The sequence below is a fragment of the Palaemon carinicauda genome, chromosome 27 (genome assembly GCF_036898095.1).
Source record: "Palaemon carinicauda isolate YSFRI2023 chromosome 27, ASM3689809v2, whole genome shotgun sequence".
Taxonomy (NCBI): domain Eukaryota; kingdom Metazoa; phylum Arthropoda; class Malacostraca; order Decapoda; family Palaemonidae; genus Palaemon; species Palaemon carinicauda.
In genome coordinates, this window is record NC_090751.1 from 1147656 (window position 1) to 1167280 (window position 19625).

General features: G+C 41.9%; 1 protein-coding gene across 1 annotated transcript; it reads left to right on the plus strand.

Annotated features, from left to right (window-relative positions):
* On the plus strand, positions 1-18797 carry LOC137621071 (SPRY domain-containing SOCS box protein 3-like). The gene is given in 7 exon segments (XM_068351512.1): positions 1-328; positions 12434-12597; positions 13690-13889; positions 16160-16262; positions 17332-17457; positions 18013-18074; positions 18076-18797. Coding segments are annotated over 7 exon segments (1212 nt in total). The 5' UTR covers positions 1-293; the 3' UTR covers positions 18598-18797.
* Positions 18798-19625: the final 828 nt, after the last annotated feature.

Here is a 19625-nt window from a genome sequence, read left to right on the forward strand (position 1 = left end):
TGACTACCGTTGAGTCACCAACGCCCGCGTATTAAGCATCTTTTTTGTTTACATGCGAGAGAAAGTATTTGATTATGCTAAGCAGGTTCCCCTAGGAACTGGTTATTGGTAAAATGTGCTTAGCAACAAGTACTTCCATAAATAGCGCGGCCGAGGAAATATATTAGTGGATGAAATATTGATAAAAGGAGACATTATTGGGGGGGCTTAATAGTGTGTGCTTGGAGTTCGAAGCCGACGGACCTTTAAGCAAGATAAGATCTGACCGGATTATAAATTAAATCCTTCGCAGGATGGTTTGGGGATCATCACCAGATCGAGGACCTATGTAAGTATAAGGCGTACTAGGCTAGAATAAAGATGTCATATAATAGGACATCTATTTGGGCTACGGTAGGCTACCTCTAGTAATAGTCTGGACATCTCTTTAGGCTACGGTAGGCTACCTCTAGTAATAGTCTGGGCATCACTTTAGGCTACGGTAGGCTACCTCTAGTAATAGGCTGGGCATCTCTTTAGGCTACGGTAGGCTACCTCTAGTAATAGGCTGGGCATCTCTTTAGGCTACGGTAGGCTACCTCTAGTAATAGTCTGGGCATCTCTTTAGGCTACGGCAGGCTACCTCTAGTAATAGTCTGGGCATCTCTTTAAGCTACGGTTGGCTATGTCTAGTAATAGTCTGTTCATCTCTTTAGGCTACCTCTAGTAATAGGCCAATGGGCCCTTTGTAGACGAAAAAATAAATTATTGAAATATATAGTATATAGATATCAAATTGAGTATCATTAGCCTTAAATGTGAGAAAAAATATGAAAATATATGAGTAAATTTAGCTTATTCTGTTTGGATTAATATTTTTTTTTAAATTACTGAAAGATATATATATATGGATATCGAATTGAGTAAGGTTAGCCTTAAATGTTAGGAAAAAATGTGATAATATATGAGTAAGTTTAGCTTATCCTGACCTTGTTTTTGGTTAATATTCTACTGTAGTGGTTTACGTATGAACTTTTGCCGTACACCGATTAGACTAACCGGTTATATTGTAGTTTATTACAGGGTAATGTAAACTAGGGAAAAAACTACGTTTTTTTATAGAAAAAGGTCCGTTCTCTTTGTAAAGGACACTCGTTCCTGTCAGAAATGAATAGTCTCAGAAATATATATCTATATCCGCCAATAATGGGGGACCCCAGTGGGAACTCTGGGTTTGTCATCCCTTTATAGGTTAGGTTACCCTATGACAATGCTGTAAGTTATGTTGGGTTATCCATTTTTATTCGAATTGTTAAATTATAAAAGAATAAGAAATGTTATTTTCATTAGTAAAATAAATTTTTGAATATACTTACCCGATAATCATGTAGCTGTCAACTCCGTTGCCCGACAGAATTCTATGGAGGGATACGCCAGCTATCACAATACTAGAAGGGGGTGTACTTACCAGCGCCACCTGTGGCCAGGTACTGTACTCAAGTACTTCTTGTTGACACCTCCTCAATTATTCCTCGGTCCCACTGGTTCTCTATGGGGAGGAAGGGAGGGTCAATTAAATCATGATTATCGGGTAAGTATATTCAAAAATTTATTTTACTAATGAAAATAACATTTTTCAATATTAAACTTACCCGATAATCATGTAGCTGATTCACACCCAGGGGGGTGGGTGAAAACCAGTGTACAAGATTAAAGGATAGCTAAGTATCCCAAATTTCATATAACAGTTATCTCAAATAACAATGAAATAATAAGTACCTGGTAAGGAAGTCGAATTGAACCGTTACTCTGCCTCTTTTTTAAGTTCGTCTTCCTTACTGAGCGCAGCGTTCCTCTTGGAGGCTGAATCAACCCAAAGGTGCTAAAGTATATAGGGTTGCAACCCCTACTAAAGGACCTCTACAAAACCTCTAACCTAGGCGCTTCTCAAGAATGAATAGACCACCCGCCAAATCCAAGGATGCGGAAGGCTTCTTAGCCTACCGTAACAACCATAAAAACAACAATAAAAGTATTCAAGAGAAAGGTTAAAAAAGGTTATGGGATTAAGGGAATGTAGTGGCTGAGCCCTCACCTACTACTGCACTCGCTGCTACGAATGGTCCCAGGGTGTAGCAGTTCTCGTAAAGAGACTGGACATCTTTCAGATAAAATGATGCAAACACTGACTTGCTCCTCCAATAGGTTGCATCCATTATGCTCTGCAGAGAACGGTTTTTATTAAAGGCCATCGAAGTAGCTACGGCTCTTACTTCGTGGGTCCTTACCTTCAGCAATGCAAGGTCTTCCTCCTTTAAGTGAGAATGTGCTTCTCTGATCAGAAGCCTTATATAATACGAAAGCCCATTCTTGGACATGGGTCTCGAGGGTTTCTTGATAGCACACCATAAGGCTTCTGACTGTCCTCGAATAGGTTTAGACCTCTTGAGATAATATTTGAGAGCTCTGACAGGGCAAAGAACTCTCTCTAGTTCGTTACCTACCATGTTGGAGAGGCTAGGTATTTCGAACGATCTAGGCCAAGGACGTGAAGGAAGCTCGTTCTTTGCTAGGAATCCAAGCTGAAAAGAACATGTTGCAGATTCGGTTGTGAAACCAATGTTCTTGCTGAAGGCATGAACCTCACTGACTCTCTTAGCTGTTGCAAGGCAAACGAGAAAAAGAGTCTTGAGGGTAAGGTCCTTGAAGGAAGCTGACTGGAGAGGTTCGAACCTAGATGTCATAAGGAACCTTAAGACTACGTCTAGATTCCAGCCTGGAGTGGAAAGACGACGTTCTTTAGACGTCTCAAAAGACTTAAGAATGTCTTGAAGGTCCTTGTTGGAAGACAGGTCCAAACCTCTGTGGCGGAGAACTGAAGCCAACATACTCCTATATCCTTTAATCGTAGGAGCTGAAAGGGATCTCTCATTCCTAAGATGTAGAAGGAAGTCAGCTATTTGGATCACAGAGGTATTGGTAGAGGATATAGAATTAGCTCTACACCAGCTTCGGAAGACCTCCCACTTAGACTGGTAGACTCTACGAGTGGAAACCCTTCTTGCTCTGGCAATCGCACTGGCTGCCTCCTTCGAAAAGCCTCGAGCTCTAGCGAATCTTTCGACAGTCTGAAGGCAGTCAGCCGAAGAGCGTGGAGGTTTGGGTGCAACCTGTCTACGTGAGGTTGACGTAGAAGGTCCACTCTTAGAGGTAGAGTCCTGGGGAAGTCGACTAGCCATTGAAGTACCTCTGTGAACCATTCTCTTGCAGGCCAAAGGGGAGCAACCAGCGTCAGCCGTGTCCCTTCGTGCGAGACGAATTTCTGCAGAACTTTGTTTATTATCTTGAACGGAGGGAATGCGTACAGGTCGAGATGGGACCAGTTCAGTAGAAAAGCATCCACATGAACTGCTGCAGGGTCTGGAACAGGGGAACAATACAGCGGAAGTCTCTTGGTTATGGAGGTGGCAAACAGATCTATGGTAGGTTGACCCCACAAGGTCCAAAGTCTGTTGCATACACTCTTGTGGAGGGTCCATTCCGTGGGAATGACCTGATTCCTTCTGCTTAGGCGATCTGCTGACACGTTCATATCGCCCTGAATGAACCTCGTGACCAGAGTGAGGTTTAGACCTCTTGACCAAATGAGGAGGTCCCTTGCGATCTCGTAAAGGCTCCTCGAATGGGTCCCTCCTTGCTTGGAGATGTAAGCCAAGGCTGTGGTATTGTCTGAGTTCACCTCCACCACTTTGCCTAGCAGGAGGGACTTGAAGTTCAACAGGGCTAGATGAACTGCCAGCAGCTCCTTGCAGTTGATGTGGAGTAATCCTTGTTCCTCGTTCCACATTCCCGAGCATTCCCGTCCGTCCAAGGTTGCACCCCAGCCCGAGTCCGATGCATCTGAGAAGAGATGAAGATTGGGGGTCTGAATGGCCAATGATAGACCCTCCTTGAGAAGGAGGTTGTGCTTCCACCACAGGAGAGTGGTCTTCATCTCTTGGTTGATAGGGATAGAGACTGCTTCTAGAGTCGAACCCTTGTCCCAATGAGCTGCCAGGTGGAATTGAAGAGGGCGGAGGTGGAGTCTCCCTAGCTTGACAAACAGGGCCAGTGATGAGAGGGTCCCTGTGAGACTCATCCACTGTCTCACTGAGCAACTGCTCCTCTTCAGCATGCTCATGATGCACTCTAGGGCTTGGCTTATCCTGGGGGCCGATGGAAAAGCCCGAAAATCCTGACTCCGAATCTCCATTCCCAGGTACACAATGGATTGTGAGGGAATGAGTTGAGATTTCTCTATATTGACTAATAGACCTAGGTCTCTGATTAAGTCTAAGTCCAATTGAGATTCTCCAGAAAACGACGACTCGTGGAGGCTCTCAACAGCCAGTCGTCTAGGTAGAGGGAGGCTCTGATGTTCGACAAGTGTAGGAATTTGGCTACATTCCTCATCAGAAGAGTAAAGACCATAGGAGCTGTGCTTAGGCCAAAACACAGGGCTTGGAATTGATAGACAACCTTTCCGAAAACGAATCTCAGGAAAGGTTGGGAGTCTGGATGAATAGGAACGTGAAAGTATGCATCTTTCAAGTCCAACGAGACCATCCAGTCCTCCTGTCTGACCGCTGCTAAGACCGACTTGGTCGTCTCCATCGTGAACGTCTGCTTGGTGACATACTCGTTGAGAGCGCTGACGTCCAGCACCGGTCTCCAACCTCCTGTCTTCTTGGCCACAAGAAAGAGACGGTTGTAGAAGCCCGGGGATTGGTGGTCCCGGACTATAACCACTGCCTTCTTTTATATAAGAAGCGACACCTCCTGTTGCAATGCTAGCCTCTTGTCCTCTTCTTTGTAGTTGGGAGAGAGGTTGATGGGCGATGTGGTCAGAGGTGGTTTGAGGCAGAATGGAATCCTGTAACCGTTCCTCAGCCAACTGACAGACTGTGCGTCTGCACCTCTCTTCTCCCAGGCTCGCCAGAAGATCTTGAGTCTGGCTCCTACTGTTGTCTGGAGAAGCGGAGAGTCAGTTTTTCCCTTTAGATGTCCTGGATCCTTTCCTAGACTTGCTCCTGTAAGAGTCTGGACGGGAGCTTCCTCGGCTGGGGGCTCTACCACGAAAGGGCGGTATGAACCTCGTAGCAGGGGTATCAGCCACTGGGGAGCGATAAGTCTTGGGGACTGAGGTAGCAACCTTAGACTTACGAGCCGATGAGGCTACAAGATCGTGCGTATCCTTTTGTATCAGGGCAGCAGACAAGTCCTTAACTAGCTCTTCGGAAAAGAGGAACTTCGAGAGCGGAGCAAAAAGGAGTTGTGACCGTTGGCAAGGTGTAATGCTGGCGGAGAGGAAGGTACACAGTTGTTCCCTTTTCTTCAACACCCCTGATACAAACATCGACGCTAGCTCACCCGATCCATCTCTGATGGCCTTATCCATGCAGGACATTAATAGCATGGCAGAATCTTTGTCCGCAGGAGAGGTTTTCTTGCTGAGGGCCCCCAGGCACTAGTCGAGAAAGTTGAACATTTCAAATGCTCTAAACATCCCTTTCAGTAAGTGATCCAGGTCTGAGAAGGTCCAACAAACCTTCGAGCGCCTCATAGCAGTTCTCCGAGGCGAGTCTACCAGACTTGAGAAGTCAGCCTGGGCAGAGGCAGGTACTCCCAAGCCTGGTGCTTCCCCTGTGGCAAACCAAACGCTCGCTTTCGAAGTGAGCTTCGTTGGAGGGAACATGAAGGAAGTCTTGCCAAGGTGTTGTTTAGACTGCAGCCACTCCCCTATCATCCTTAAGCCCTCTTAGAGGATCTAGCTAGGACAAGCTTAGTATAGGAGGACTTAGCTTGTTGTACGCCCAGCGAAAACTCAGATGGCGGAGAGCGGGGAATAGCAGAGACAAAGTGGTCTGGGTAAACCTCCCTGAGTAGAGCCAAGACCTTACGAAAATCAAGAGACTGTGGAGAAAGCTTGGATTCGTCCACGTCTGATGAGGGATCAAGGTGTGCCTCCTCATCATCCGAAACCTCATCACCAGAATGTAGCGAAGAGATCGGACAAGAATGCTGAACCGCAGAGTCAGAACGTGTAGGAACAATAACCGTGGTTTCCTCTTCAAGTAACGGTTGAGGGAAAACCTGAGGCTCAGACTGCAAGGGCTGAACAACAGACGAAGCAGAAGGAAGGCGCATGGGTGGAGGAGGTTGACTCCTAGCAAGAGAGGTTGAACCCAAGGATTGCGCTTGCTGAGCGGAGGACGGAGGCGGAGTAGCAAGTTCCTGTTCCTGTGATAAGAGCGGAGCAAGATGAGGCTGAGGCTGCGCAGAACAAGGTAAAGTTCTCGCAAGCTGAGGCTCCTGAGGCGCAAGTTCAGGGTGTAAGGGTTGAGCTCGCTGCAGCGAGAGCTGAGGAGACTGACTCATGGACGGAAGAGGTTGTTGTACCTCAACCGAGCGTTGCACCACTAGTGGAGCAGCAAGGGGAGGCGGAGGAAGAGTGGAATAATCCTCCTGATCCCAAAGTAAAGGTTGCCTTAAAGAAGGCTGAGGCTGAACACCACTGGGAACAGCGAACTCAGAATGTGGCTCAACATCGTACGCCTGGCAGATGGTGCTGCGACTAGGCGGAGCGAGCGCAGGCGGGGCGAGCGCAGGCGGAGCGAGAACAGGCGGAGGGAGTGTAGGCGGAGGCGGAGGTGCAACACTCTCAGCCCGAAACTCACGCATCAAGTCCGAAAGCTGAGCTTGCATGGACTGAAGCAGAGTCCACTTGGGATCGGCAGAAACGACAGTAGACTGAGGTAAAGCCTTAACAGTCGAGCTCTGTTGTGGCAGAACCTTACTCCTCTTGGGCGGAGTACAGTCGACAGATGACTGAGGCGAGTCAGAGCTGAGCCAATGACTGCAACCTGGCTGAGCACTCGCGGACTGGACTCTACGTTTAAGCGGTCTCGAGACCTGAGACCAACGTTTCTTCCCTGACAGTTGATCAGCGGACGAGCGGAAGACGGGCTCAATCGTCTGCAGGTGGGAGTGACGGTCTTTGGAAGACACGCCCGTAACCACCGAGGATAATTCTGTGCGCCTAACAAGGCCTGCCGAACCCTTATGCCCTTCGACATTGCTTCTCCCCTGGGCTTGGGAGCTTGCAAGAGGTCCCGGACTGGGAGGACGACTGGCTCGCACAGAAAAATCCTCACGCACCACACTGGCACTAACACTAGCACAAGGCACTGCACTGACACTAGCACTCGTCACAGCACTGGCACTAACTCCACCCACTGCACTCTTGACCTTCAGTTCTTTAACTTCGGCCATCAGAGACTTATGGTCACTTACCACTGACTCTACTTTATCGCCTAAAGCCTGAATAGCACGCAAAACCACTGACATATCAGGCGGAGGGCACACAGTAGGTTCGGGGGTAGCCACTACAGGGGTAGGAACAGGTAGGGGATCATGAGGTGAGGAAAACAATGAAGAGTGAGAAGAACTCCTCCTAACTCTACCTCTCTCTAACTTAGTAGAATACTTCAAAAGACGGACAAATTCCAATTCCGAAAGTCCGGTGCATTCCTCACATCGATTTTCTAACTGACAGGGCCTGTCCCTACAGTCAGAACAAGCGGTGTGAGGATCTACCGAGGCCTTCGGAATACGCCTATTGCAAGACCTACATCGTCTATGGGAGGGGGCTTGCGAAATGTCAGACATTTTGAATTCAAGAGTTAGCCAAAGGGGGGTCCAAAAAACAAGCAAAAAAACGTTAACCGTTAATCAGGACTATATAAAAGCTATCTAGCTAATATAAGAAGGTTTCCAGTAAAGCGACAGCCGTTAATCTGAGAGAATACTTCACCAATTAGCCGTGAATAAACTCGAAGACCATAAGCGTATCCCAGAACGTCTTGCCGGAAGCACGACAGAGGAATAATTGAGGAGGTGTCAACAAGAAGTACTTGAGTACCTGGCCACAGGTGGCGCTGGTAAGTACACCCCCTTCTAGTATTGTGATAGCTGGCGTATCCCTCCATAGAATTCTGTCGGGCAACGGAGTTGACAGCTACATGATTATCGGGTAAGTTTAATATTGAAAATTGTATATTGAAAATTAGGGGTGTATGTATGATAGCGGCCACCTAATATGTATAATGACGGCTGACTTAGAATATGGCAGCGTAAGGGGGGGGGGCGTTAGCACACCCGATAGGTAAGTAGGTAAGGACATGGCTGTTAGGTTAGGATGGGGAGGTTTAGTTTAGTCAATGTCCATATTTTATGCTCGCTGAAGGAACTGGCCGCTGATATACAAAGGCTCCGAAAATTGTTTTGACTATGAATTTTGGGAATAGAATTCATCTTGTAAATACCTGTTGTGCACCTTCCTAAGCACTATTGGTAGCATAAGTCCATCTTGATTTATACCCGATAAAATATGATTATTCTCTCACAGCATGTGTAGCAATTTCCAAGGATTGTAGCTATTATGACCCTGACCTAACCTAATCATACCTGGCAACGCTTAAACCTATACAGTATGAGCCTTACTTAGCAGTTCCCCCTTTATCTAGCCACGGGTCTGAAACCTAGCATGGATTGTCATGAATATCCAGACCTCACCTATTATAGCAAATTGTCATAAAACAATAAATGAGTAAAAGATAGTATATAATCCTGCCTTTACTCAAAGTTGCCTTTGTTTCTACATGAATACTAACCTTTGACATTTTGTAAGTTTATGATCTCAGCAAAACTGTAAATTCAGCTGTTAAAAATTATAACAAGGTGTCGGTATTTGCTAGCAAGTAACGCCCTCGCCCCCAGCCAGCCTACTGAGAAGCAACTTGAACATCAGCCTACAAGTAGTACAGACGTACTCTCGATCTACAAACTTGGGTTATCAGGTTGCTTATGTGTGTGCCTGTTAATGGAGAAACCACAAGTGGGCATGTGATGTTGCCACGAAATTTACAGACAATGTTGCGGGACTTTCATGAGCAATCCTAATGTGGGTCCCCATTCTTCATGTCCTGTAGTACTCGTTCTTCCCCTTGTGTCACAGTGGTCAGCCTCCCAGTGGCAGGAGTTCAGCAAGAGGAAAAAAACCAAGGGAGAGTTTTTCACATATGGTTCTACCTCTAAGGCGAAGAAATCCGCTAGTTCTCTTCTTTTTCCTGTAAGAACTCAGGCTTCTGATCCTTCTCCAACCCCCAACGCCAGGGGGAATGCTAAGAAGTAAAATGATGATGACCTAACCCTGGGACAAGCTCAGAGTGAGATAGTCGTATCTGCTTCCCCTAGAGAAGCAGGTACCTTTTCTGCTCTTTGAAAACCTTTCCAGATGACACTGCTTGTGACAACGCCCTAAGGACATCATGGCTGTCGTTAGGACTTAAAAAAATAGCTTTCAGAGAGAGAGAGAGAGAGAGAGAGAGAGAGACTCCTGCAAGCCTTACCCTCATCTAAACCAAGTCTTTATTGCTGGAACCTGGGTCACCTGCTGCATCTGCAAAAGAACCTCTTGGCTCTACCCACTCAGGATTAACTCCTCCAAAATAGCTGAACAGCTATCCTCACCTTTAGAGGTGCCTTTGGCTTGGAGGACGCATTTATGCCCTGCTTCGTCTCCTAGCCTTTTACCAGATACACTTCCATCGGATAATTAATCTCCGAACTTGGACCACCTTTGCAAGACGAAGAAGAGAGTTTATCTGAAAAGACAAGGATGTTGCTATCTCCTTCCCTTCGTTTATTATTATGTGCTAAGAGAAAGATTCCCTAATAGTAAAGAAATTAAGTCTTCCAGTGTGAAACTCTTCAAGCATGCATGTTCATTCATCTGAGAACTCGGAAAGTGGATCTCTCACCTGTGCGTGATTGTCTGCACCTTTTGGAATGCACATGCTCACCAAATAGTGAACACTTCATTGGAACTTAGTCTTGATCACAGGTGCACTCGTGATTTTAGACACACTTTAATTCACCTACACTGTCCTTGAGAGCATTCAACTCTTAGTGCGCACCTTGGGGCTGGGATGCTACCTTAAAGTTGAATAGTGTCCTGTTTGTGAGTGCCCTCTCGGGAACATGCTCCTCTATGCACTCTACAGCATTTTCCTTACGATTTTTTATATCGCCTCTGAGCGCTCAATTGGGAGATGAGGCCATGGAGATAGTGAATATGGGCTCTTCTTTGTGTACTCGAGTGCGATCATCTCCCATACGCTAACCTTGAATGAGCATTCTCTGGAACAGGAAAATATTCCCATCAGGAGTCAACTCATCGACGTATAGTCGTCGCCCACACGCTCTCATAGTGATTTACAATCTTCTGAGGGTAAATGCTCTTCGTCAAGGTTTTCCTATCATTTACTATCACATCAAGAGGAAATGCCTTTAAAATGGCATTCTATCGAATATATAAAAAGTATTTAAGCGCGCGATTGTGCACACTCCTTGGAATTCACGAACTGCTAACTATGACATGTTCTCACCTACATATATAACACATACGGTATAAGAATTAATAGTATGGACCAGGTTATGCACAAATAGGCACACGCACATAATACATTGTCATGTTCCCAAATTATGGAACTCTCTCCGACACCCATAACTACTTTAAATCACTATCATGGATAATCACCCCATAGTGTACAAGAGTGTCATTTGCGCATTCATGCGCTCTCTCTTAATTTTAAATACTTTCCTCCGATAACAGAGAAAACATTCAAATGAATACATGTATTACTGCACTCACCACTTGGAGAAATCTCCAACACATTGACCGAGAACAATTTCCAATTTCAGTTTATCAGAAAACTTTTCCAAGGAAAATTCCCTCTACAAGTTATTCACAAGATATTCCTCAGACTAATCACTGGGAGAGGTATACAACAAGAGATCAAACCTTCTCTAGAAGGATTATCACCAGAGGACAAGGTCCCTTCTACGGTTTTCGCCTTCAGACGTCCTCCAAACACCACAGAAAGACATGAAAAAACTAAGGGAAGATAGAGATCTGTCACTGCAAGACTATACCAGAATGAGAGGTCCCCTGGAGACCATCATAGAAGAATATTACCACCAGTCAGCAGATAATCTAAGTACTTCGTAGTCCACACATTGTTCTGGAGTGACCATGCCAGCCCTACAGAAGCACAAGCTTCTGCTTGTCGCTCAAGGCAAACGCAGGATCAAAGTGAACCTCTAGGCCTGCTAGAAGAAAATTTGAAGACGACAATACACCCGGAATATCGACCAGGTACAGTTCTCAGAACAGAAAGAAGCTTTAGGCTTCATTGCCGTTCCTTAGACTGTGAAGAATCGCCTTCTCCGCTGAGAGATGAAGATTCACCAGAGATCGACTCTGCAGTTGCAGCAGAAATAGAATCATACCAAATTTAAAATTATTTTTATCTCCCAAATACAAACACATTGTGTCGGAGGTGCATTTACCTATCGTTTCTTATCAGTGTTATGCACATTAATGTTCTTTTCTCCTTGCATAATCAAAAATTGAGATGATGACTTTATATTAAGAGGAAATTCCCAGGCACTAAGGAAATCTTATGTGAATGAATAAAACTCTTTGTACTTCCTTAGCTATAACAATCCTGGCTCTAAGAACGAGGGAATATGGGTGTATACTGTATTTAAGGAACAAAAATTACATTTATAATCTTTTTCATGACAAAAATTATGTGCATCGTGACAATAGATTAGGTTTACTCAACTGCAAAATCATGTAACTTTACCAAGACTGAGAGGGCTTTACTAATGGAACACCTCCCTTCTTTATATGTGTAATCACTTGTGATAAAGCCACTCAAAGGGTTTAAATGCCACTCTTGAATGGCAGAGGCAAGGGACAGTGACATTGCCTTATCAAGCAGGACAGTGCCCTAGAGACTGACCATATACATATGATCAGCGCCCAAGCCCCCTCTCCACCCAAGCTAGAACCAAGGAGGGCCAGGCAATGGCTGCTGAAGACTCAAAAGATAGACCTTTAGGCTCTCCCAATAACCCCATCCTTAGCTCACAAGGATAATGAGGTTGCAGCGACCAAAGAAACTAACGAGTTTGAGCAGGACTCAGGCAATGGCTGATGATGATTCAAAAGATAGACCTATAGGCTCTCACAAAACCCCCATCCTTAGCTTACGAGGATGGTGAGGTTGCAGCGACCAAAGAAACTAAAGCGTTTGAGCAGAACTCAAACCCCAGTCTGGCATTCACCAGTCAGGGACTTAACCGCTTCGGCCACCACAAAGAGTCAGTTGCACTATATCACATGTAAAGTTTAAGAATGTTGTACATTAGTACATTGACGATTTGCATGCTGGGAAACATATTTTTGTAATGTTTTAAAATTTGTAGAGACTTCTGGCTGTCTCGTGATTAATGCATGGCTTTGTTTAGCTTATCTCCTGACTAATTTTTGCTCTTAATCTTTCAGGGAGAGATGGCTGAACGACGCATGCACCTTCCCGACTGACAGGGCACTTCACCTTGCTGAGAATTCTTATCATATTGCGTATAGGTCAGATTCAAAAGCAAACGCTTTCTGTAACCATCACATGCTGGACCCTATAACTTGTAAATGTGGAGAAGAAGCAGCAGGTAAGAGATGTTTTTTAGCGGCTTAGTTTGTCTCTTGAGGGTTTGTATGTTTGTATTCTGTACTTTAGAAACATTAGTAAGCTAATATAGTACAAATAATTGCTTTTTTCTTATCTAAACAGCAAATATTACAACAGTGTACTGCATTTAATCAACCAATTGCATTTTAGCCGGCAGGTTGAATTTGCCATGTGTGGCCTACTTCATTTTTCTCTCTAATTCATCATCACTAGCTTTATTACTTTGTTTCAAACACCAGGGTCATACCTCATAATTAATCCTTTTAATTTTTGTTACATTTAGTTAAGAAATAGAAAATATATATACAGTACAGGCAATTATTTTCATGTCTATACAAATAAAATGTATAAATTTATTATAAAAACTGGTGTACTGTATAAAAAGTTTAATTATTGAGCGACATATTGTATCAGCAATATGGTGTTGTTTGGCAAGGTTCTTAGTGTTTAGGTGATTTTATAATGGGTTAGTTTATATGGTCGTCTCTCCTGGAACCAAATGTTAAAGAAATGATAGGTTTGATTGTATTATTTTTAATTACACTATTCTGTTCTGGTAGAAAATGTTTTTATGCTTCGTCTGTTCCTTTGAAAATGATGCTGACCAATTTGCTATTCGTGTCCCTACTGATTTTGAATCCTGCTTTGTTCCTGATTTTGATATTTATATCACCCTCAAAGTACCTTGCCAACAAAAATATTTTTGAGCAATGCTTTAAGAAACTTTGAATTTAAATTTTTTTAGCCCATGTGTAAATATCTTGAGAACTACTTGTACAGTATTTAGAACTGTGGTACAGTATGAATACTGACAGTATTATGATGTTCTAAAAATAATATTTATCTGAGGCAAAAGCAAAGATCTTTTTATAGCCAATTATGTACTTTTGTTTGTATATTTAAGACAAGATACTACACTTAAAATAATTCCTTTGACATAAGAGTTGAATGCAATAAAATGTGAATAATGTAATAGGAAAACTTTGCATTGCAATATTTCTATTCTGTAATGTGTGAATCATTGTTTTGTGTGGATGATTAGTGTTGATCGCCCAGTTTTATCCATTTCTAGAGTTTGCGTGGGTGTGGAGCACGAAAGAAGAAGGTGGCCAAGCAGGGAACATAGTTTTGGGACCAGAAAGTCGACAGATCAGTTTCAATCCCGAGTACAGCTCGGGAACCGCGTCCGTTCGGGGAAACCAGATCCTCCCCAAGAACTACCAGCACTACTGGGAGATTAAATTAACCAACGCAGTTTATGGTACAAATATTGTAAGTAACCAAAATGGGACGGGTCTGAAAACAAATGGGGGTTTGATCGGGTTTTTCTCCAGACTTTATTGTATAGGTATTATTATTATTATTATTATTATTATTATTATTATTATTAGCTAATCTACAACCCTAGTTGGAAAAGCAATATGCTATAAGCCCAAGGCCTCCAACGGGAAAAAATAACCCAGTGAGGAAAGGAAATAAGGAAATGGATAAACGATATAAGAAGTAATGAACAATTAAAATACAATATTTTAAAAACATTAAAATGTCAAAACAGATATTTCATATATAAACTATAAAAAGACTCATGTCAGCCTGTTCAACATAAAAACATTTGCTGCAAGTTTGAACGTTTGAAGTTCTACTGATTCAACTACTGTCCTTGATTAAGAAGATCATTCCACAACTTGGTCACAGCTGGAATAAAACTTCCAGAATATCAGAAGGACCTTAACTTACGAGCATTCGGAAATACAAACACAAATCCAACTGAAAAAGGGATTTTGATGAAGGAAAAATCTATCTCTGGGCGAGGAGCCTGTGTCGCCCAGTGAAATGCTCCTTAAAGCACCATTTCAAAGGTATAAATACTGCTAAATATACCAGTGAAAAAAGTTGCATGGAATGCTAGGAATATATCCAGCTCGCTCACCCCTAAAGGGTGTCGGTATAAAAACTGGGGCGAGTGAAACCACTACCAGAGATCCCTTTCCAATTAGACTTCTCCCTCCTCAAAATCCCCCGTTACTACTAGGTGTCGTTCTCTACAGTTACTGCCCCCCTCCTCCCCCCCCCCCCCCCACCACCACCAGCACTACCACTACCTATCCTTCTCCCTTCATTCCTTGTTAGCACCCGTGAACGTTCGGACGTGTTTGTCGTAGCTCTGTGTTGAATGCAAAAAAAAGGTTGTGATTGATTTGTTACTCTAAGGGTGAAAGCAAAACCTAGGGGACACCACCAGAAACAAGAATAGAAGCAGACATCCCATCAACAGATAAGAGATTTATAACATATAAAATCTAGAAACTAGTTATAATAAAGGAGAGTTAAGCCATAAGCGAGGAGTTTGACAAAGTCATATTCCAAACTTCCAGAAATTCTTATATTCTAAGAGCAGCAATGAAAGATTTTATAAATACCCTAGAGGGGATTCCCCCACATGAGCAAGATAGTCTTCAGTGAATCCTCGAAGCCATACGGGAAATCTAAAAGGATTTTAGATTTACAGGAGGGAAATACAATACTTGATTAACAGAAATGGTACAATGAGTTGTGTAGTGATTTGAACTACTTGAAAAATTACTTTTTATGGGGCTGGAAAATCACTTTTGGAGCAAGCAGATATTTATCCTTTTTACAATGTGGTGGTGGTATTACTAGCTTCCAGTCGAGAGCACGGAAATACGAGTCCTCCATATTTCCACCTGTTAATCTTTCATCTTAAAGTTAGCGTTAACAGTGCTCAAAAGATATTTGTTGAATGTGTGTTGGTTATTTAGTGCAAGATCTGAATCTAATTACATTTGTTAATTTAAATGTAGAAGAGACTCTTTAGCTATGGTAAGCCGCTCTTCTAAGAGAACACTCCAAAATCAAACCATTGTTCTCGTCTTGGGTAGTTGTCATAGACTCTGTACCATGGTCTTCCACTGTCTTGGGTTAAGTTCTCTTGCTTGAGGGTACAATTGGGCACAGTATTCTATCTTATTTCTCTTCCTCTTGTTTTGTTTTTGAATTTTTATAATTTATATGTGAAAGATCTAATTTAATGTCACTGTTCTTAAAATATTTTTTGATTGTTCATTAGTTCTTTTGTAGATTATTTATGTCCTCGTTTCCTATCCTGACTGGGCTATTTATCCCTAATGGAGCCATTGAGCTTATAGCTTACTGATTTTCCATCTACGGTTAAAGCTTATCTTATAATAATAATAATAATATATTGTTGGAGGAAATCAATGTGATGTTTCACCGCTTGAAAAAAGTAGTTCACAACAGAAATATTTATTACCAAAATATCCTTTTGTTTTGTTTAGTGGCAAGAAGTCCTCTTATTAGAATATTTTGTATATACCGATAGAAAATTGAAATAGATTTTTCTCTTCACTTATATACTGTAATTCTATCATTATAATTTTTCCATGTATGATTTTTTTAAACGATAAAAACTACAATAATTTTATTTAGCTATATTTCTAGTTGCCGTCTTTATTCTACTTATAAATGTTACTGGACTCTTAATTAGCTACTTTTCTTCACAGATGATAGGTGTGTGTACACCGCAGTGTGATATGAATCATGGCGTCTATCGATTTTGTTCCCTCATTGGTCGTGACGAGGAATCATGGGGCTACTCATACAAAGGTAAGTGCACACTTGAAATCAGTGTGAAACCTGGAGTATTTGCACTCAGTTTATTGAAGTTTCAATTTGCAGACTGTTGAAACCTTCCAGACTAGATTCATACCACTGTTATCCTTACATTAGAACTTCAAAAGCTCAAACTTGCAGCAAATGTTTTATGTTGAACAGGCTGACACGACTTTTTATAGTTTACATATAAAAGATGTTTTAATGTTAATGTTCTTAAAATGTTTTATTTTACTTGTTCATAACTTCTCATGTAGTTTATTTATTTCCTTATTTCCTTTCCTCACTGGACCATGTTTCCCTGTTGTAGCCCTTGGTCTTATAGCATCCTGCTTTTCCAACTAGGGTTGTAGCTTAGCTAGTAATAATAATAATAATGATGATAATTAAGGAATCGATTGCCTGATGCAGCCTCTCCAATACCTTCTATCAAAGACATCCTCTTCTGCCAAACCTCTCTAAATCATCCTTCACCTTATTGCACCATTTAATTCTCTTGCAGCTTAGATTACTAATTATTTAGGAGGGATTTAACCAATTCAGTTATCAATTTCTCGTGTATAAGAGACTTGACCTAAAGGATTTATTACTGAATAGTTGGAATTACAACTAGATAAAGTTGAATAGGAAAATATGTTATATCTTAGGAACGGCAAAGTATAGTACCTTCTATGCCATTAACCCTTTTACCCCCAGGCTCTTTGGAAATTTCCAACCCTTAACCCCAAAGGGGTTATTTTTTCTCAAGCATATTTTGCAGTATATATTTTTTAAATTGCTCTAACAGCCTTAATTTTTGTCATAGAGAGGTCAGGTTGGTCTCATTCTCTTGGAAAATTCCTGAATTTTCTCAAAGAAATTATTAACAATATGAAAAAAAAAATTATAGCATTTTTTTGCAAGGACGTACCGGTACATCCATGGGGGTAAAGGGATGAGTTTTGTGAAACGTACCAGTACGTCCTTGGGGGTAAAAGGGTTAAATATTATTAATATAATTAAGAAATAACTACAGTATCATTACTTTTCATGAATCATTGCTCAGTATCTCGGTTTTCACCAGGTACAACACAGCATGGAGGAAATGTGAGCAGATATGGGCCCCGTTGGGGCAAAGGAGCAATTGTTGGAGTACATCTGGATACCTGGAGAGGCAAACTAGAGTTTTTCTTAAATCGTGAACCCCTTGGTTAGTATTACTTTCTTAGTGTTGCAAGATACTATTTTTGCGATATTCCTTGTACATCAAAAGATTCTAGAATATAAATGGTTCATGGCTAATTCAAATTCAGTAACTTATTAACCCTTTTACCCCCAGGCTATTTGGAAATTTCCAACCCTTAACCCCCAAGGGGTTATTTTTTTCCCAGCACATTTTGAAGTATTTTTTTTTAAATTGCTCTAACAGCCTTAATTTTTGTCATAGAGAGGTCAGGTTGGTCTCATTCTCTTGGAAAATGCCTGAATTTTCTCAAAAAATTATCAAAAATATGCAAAAAATAATTTTTATAGCCTTTTTTTTGCAAGGACGTACTGTTACGTCCATGGGGGTAAAGGGATGGCTTTTGTGAAACTTACCAGTACGTCCTTTGGGGGTAAAAGGGTTAAGGATGAGTAAAGACTTATTATTAAGTTTGAACTTCTCCGAAAAGGCCATGATAATTTTTTTGTAACATCATAAAATATCATTATGATCTCATTTTCTCTTTCATAAACTCCGTATTATTTTCGTCCTACCCCACAGGCATTGCCTTCGAGGGACTACGAAACAAGGATCTCTACCCCATAGTTGCATCAACATCGGCCCCACTCAGGGATGAAGTTAGTCGCCAGTTATATGTTTCCACACAATTTACAGTTTCTTTCGTCGGAAGCATTATTCAAAAGGTGTCCCGATGCATCCGACGTACATCCCAAAGAGTTATCGCTGCCGCCCGGTCTTCAAACGCTTGTACAGAAAAATTACTGGCCCTTCATTAAATGTGTAAGTCTTAAAATTGGCAGCAATAGGTTAGATTACATTCGACGCCACGGCACCAAACGTCACCTCGAGAGCAGCTCGAAGGATGTGCATCAGTGTAAGAGGTTGTGCGCTGGTCGCGAAGAATACTCGTTCCCTCAATGTTGCGATGTGACCTCTAGCCCCAGGAAACAGTGTCAAGGTTTTCGGCTACTATTTAATCCTAGGACGAGTTTCTTCTCGGGTAGCGAATCTCAAAGATCGTCTTCGGACGCTGCAACAGAGGATGGCCAAAGAAACGCGGAGGATAACACCCACGGTGGTGCTGGTAGCTCTCAAGTAAATAAGCCAAATTCTAGCAATGATTGACTATTCTCATGCAATAGGTACATTTATTTCTCAATATGTTTCAATTTCCTGAAAACGGTGCCAAAATGACACTTAAAGAGGGTCAGTGGAAATTATGATTATATTTTTTTGATGTTCTTTTACACATTAGCTCCATTTTATAAAACTTATAAAAATTGTGCAGTACATATGCTAAGTAATTCAGTAAATTTTTACTTAGATTGTTGTTTTGATAACCTTTCTTTTTTAATTGGCGGAGTGATTCCCTTAACCCTTTTACCCCCAGGCTATTTGGAAATTTCCAACCCTTAACCCCCAGGGGGTTATTTTTTTCCCAGCACATTTTGCAGTATATTTTTTTCAAATTGCTCTAACAGGCTTAATTTTTGTCATAGATAGGTCAGGTTGGTCTCATTCTCTTGGAAAATACCTGAATTTTCTCAAAAAATTTTCAAAAATATGAAAAAAAAAATTTATAGCATTTTTTTGCAAGGACATACCGGTACATCCATGGGGGTAATGGGATGGCTTTTGTGAAACGTACCAGTACGTCCTTTGGGGGTAAAAGGGTTAAAATCAAAACGCATTCATGAAAGTATTATTAACTGGAAACAAACTTTTTCATTGGAACAAAGTTCTGTAATGTATAAAAAAAATAGAATTATAAATGTTCTAGGACAACAAAGAACATATGCTTTATTGCAAGGATTGTTCAATAGATATTCACTTATTGCAAGAACAATATTTGCCAAATTGAACAAAAATATTACCAGAAAGTGTTGCCATATTAAGTACAGTACTATACTTTTATTTCAAGATCGTATTTAGAAAACAGCACAGTTTTATATAATTATATATATACATACATACATATACCAAGGCACTTGCCACTATTTTGGGGGGTAGCCGACATCAAACAAATGAAACAAAAAAGGGGACGTCTCCTCTCTATGTTCCTCCCAGCCTGACAAGGGACTCAACCGAGTTCGGCTGGTACTACTAAGGTGCCACAGCCCACCCTCCCACATTATTCACTTCTCTCGTAATTT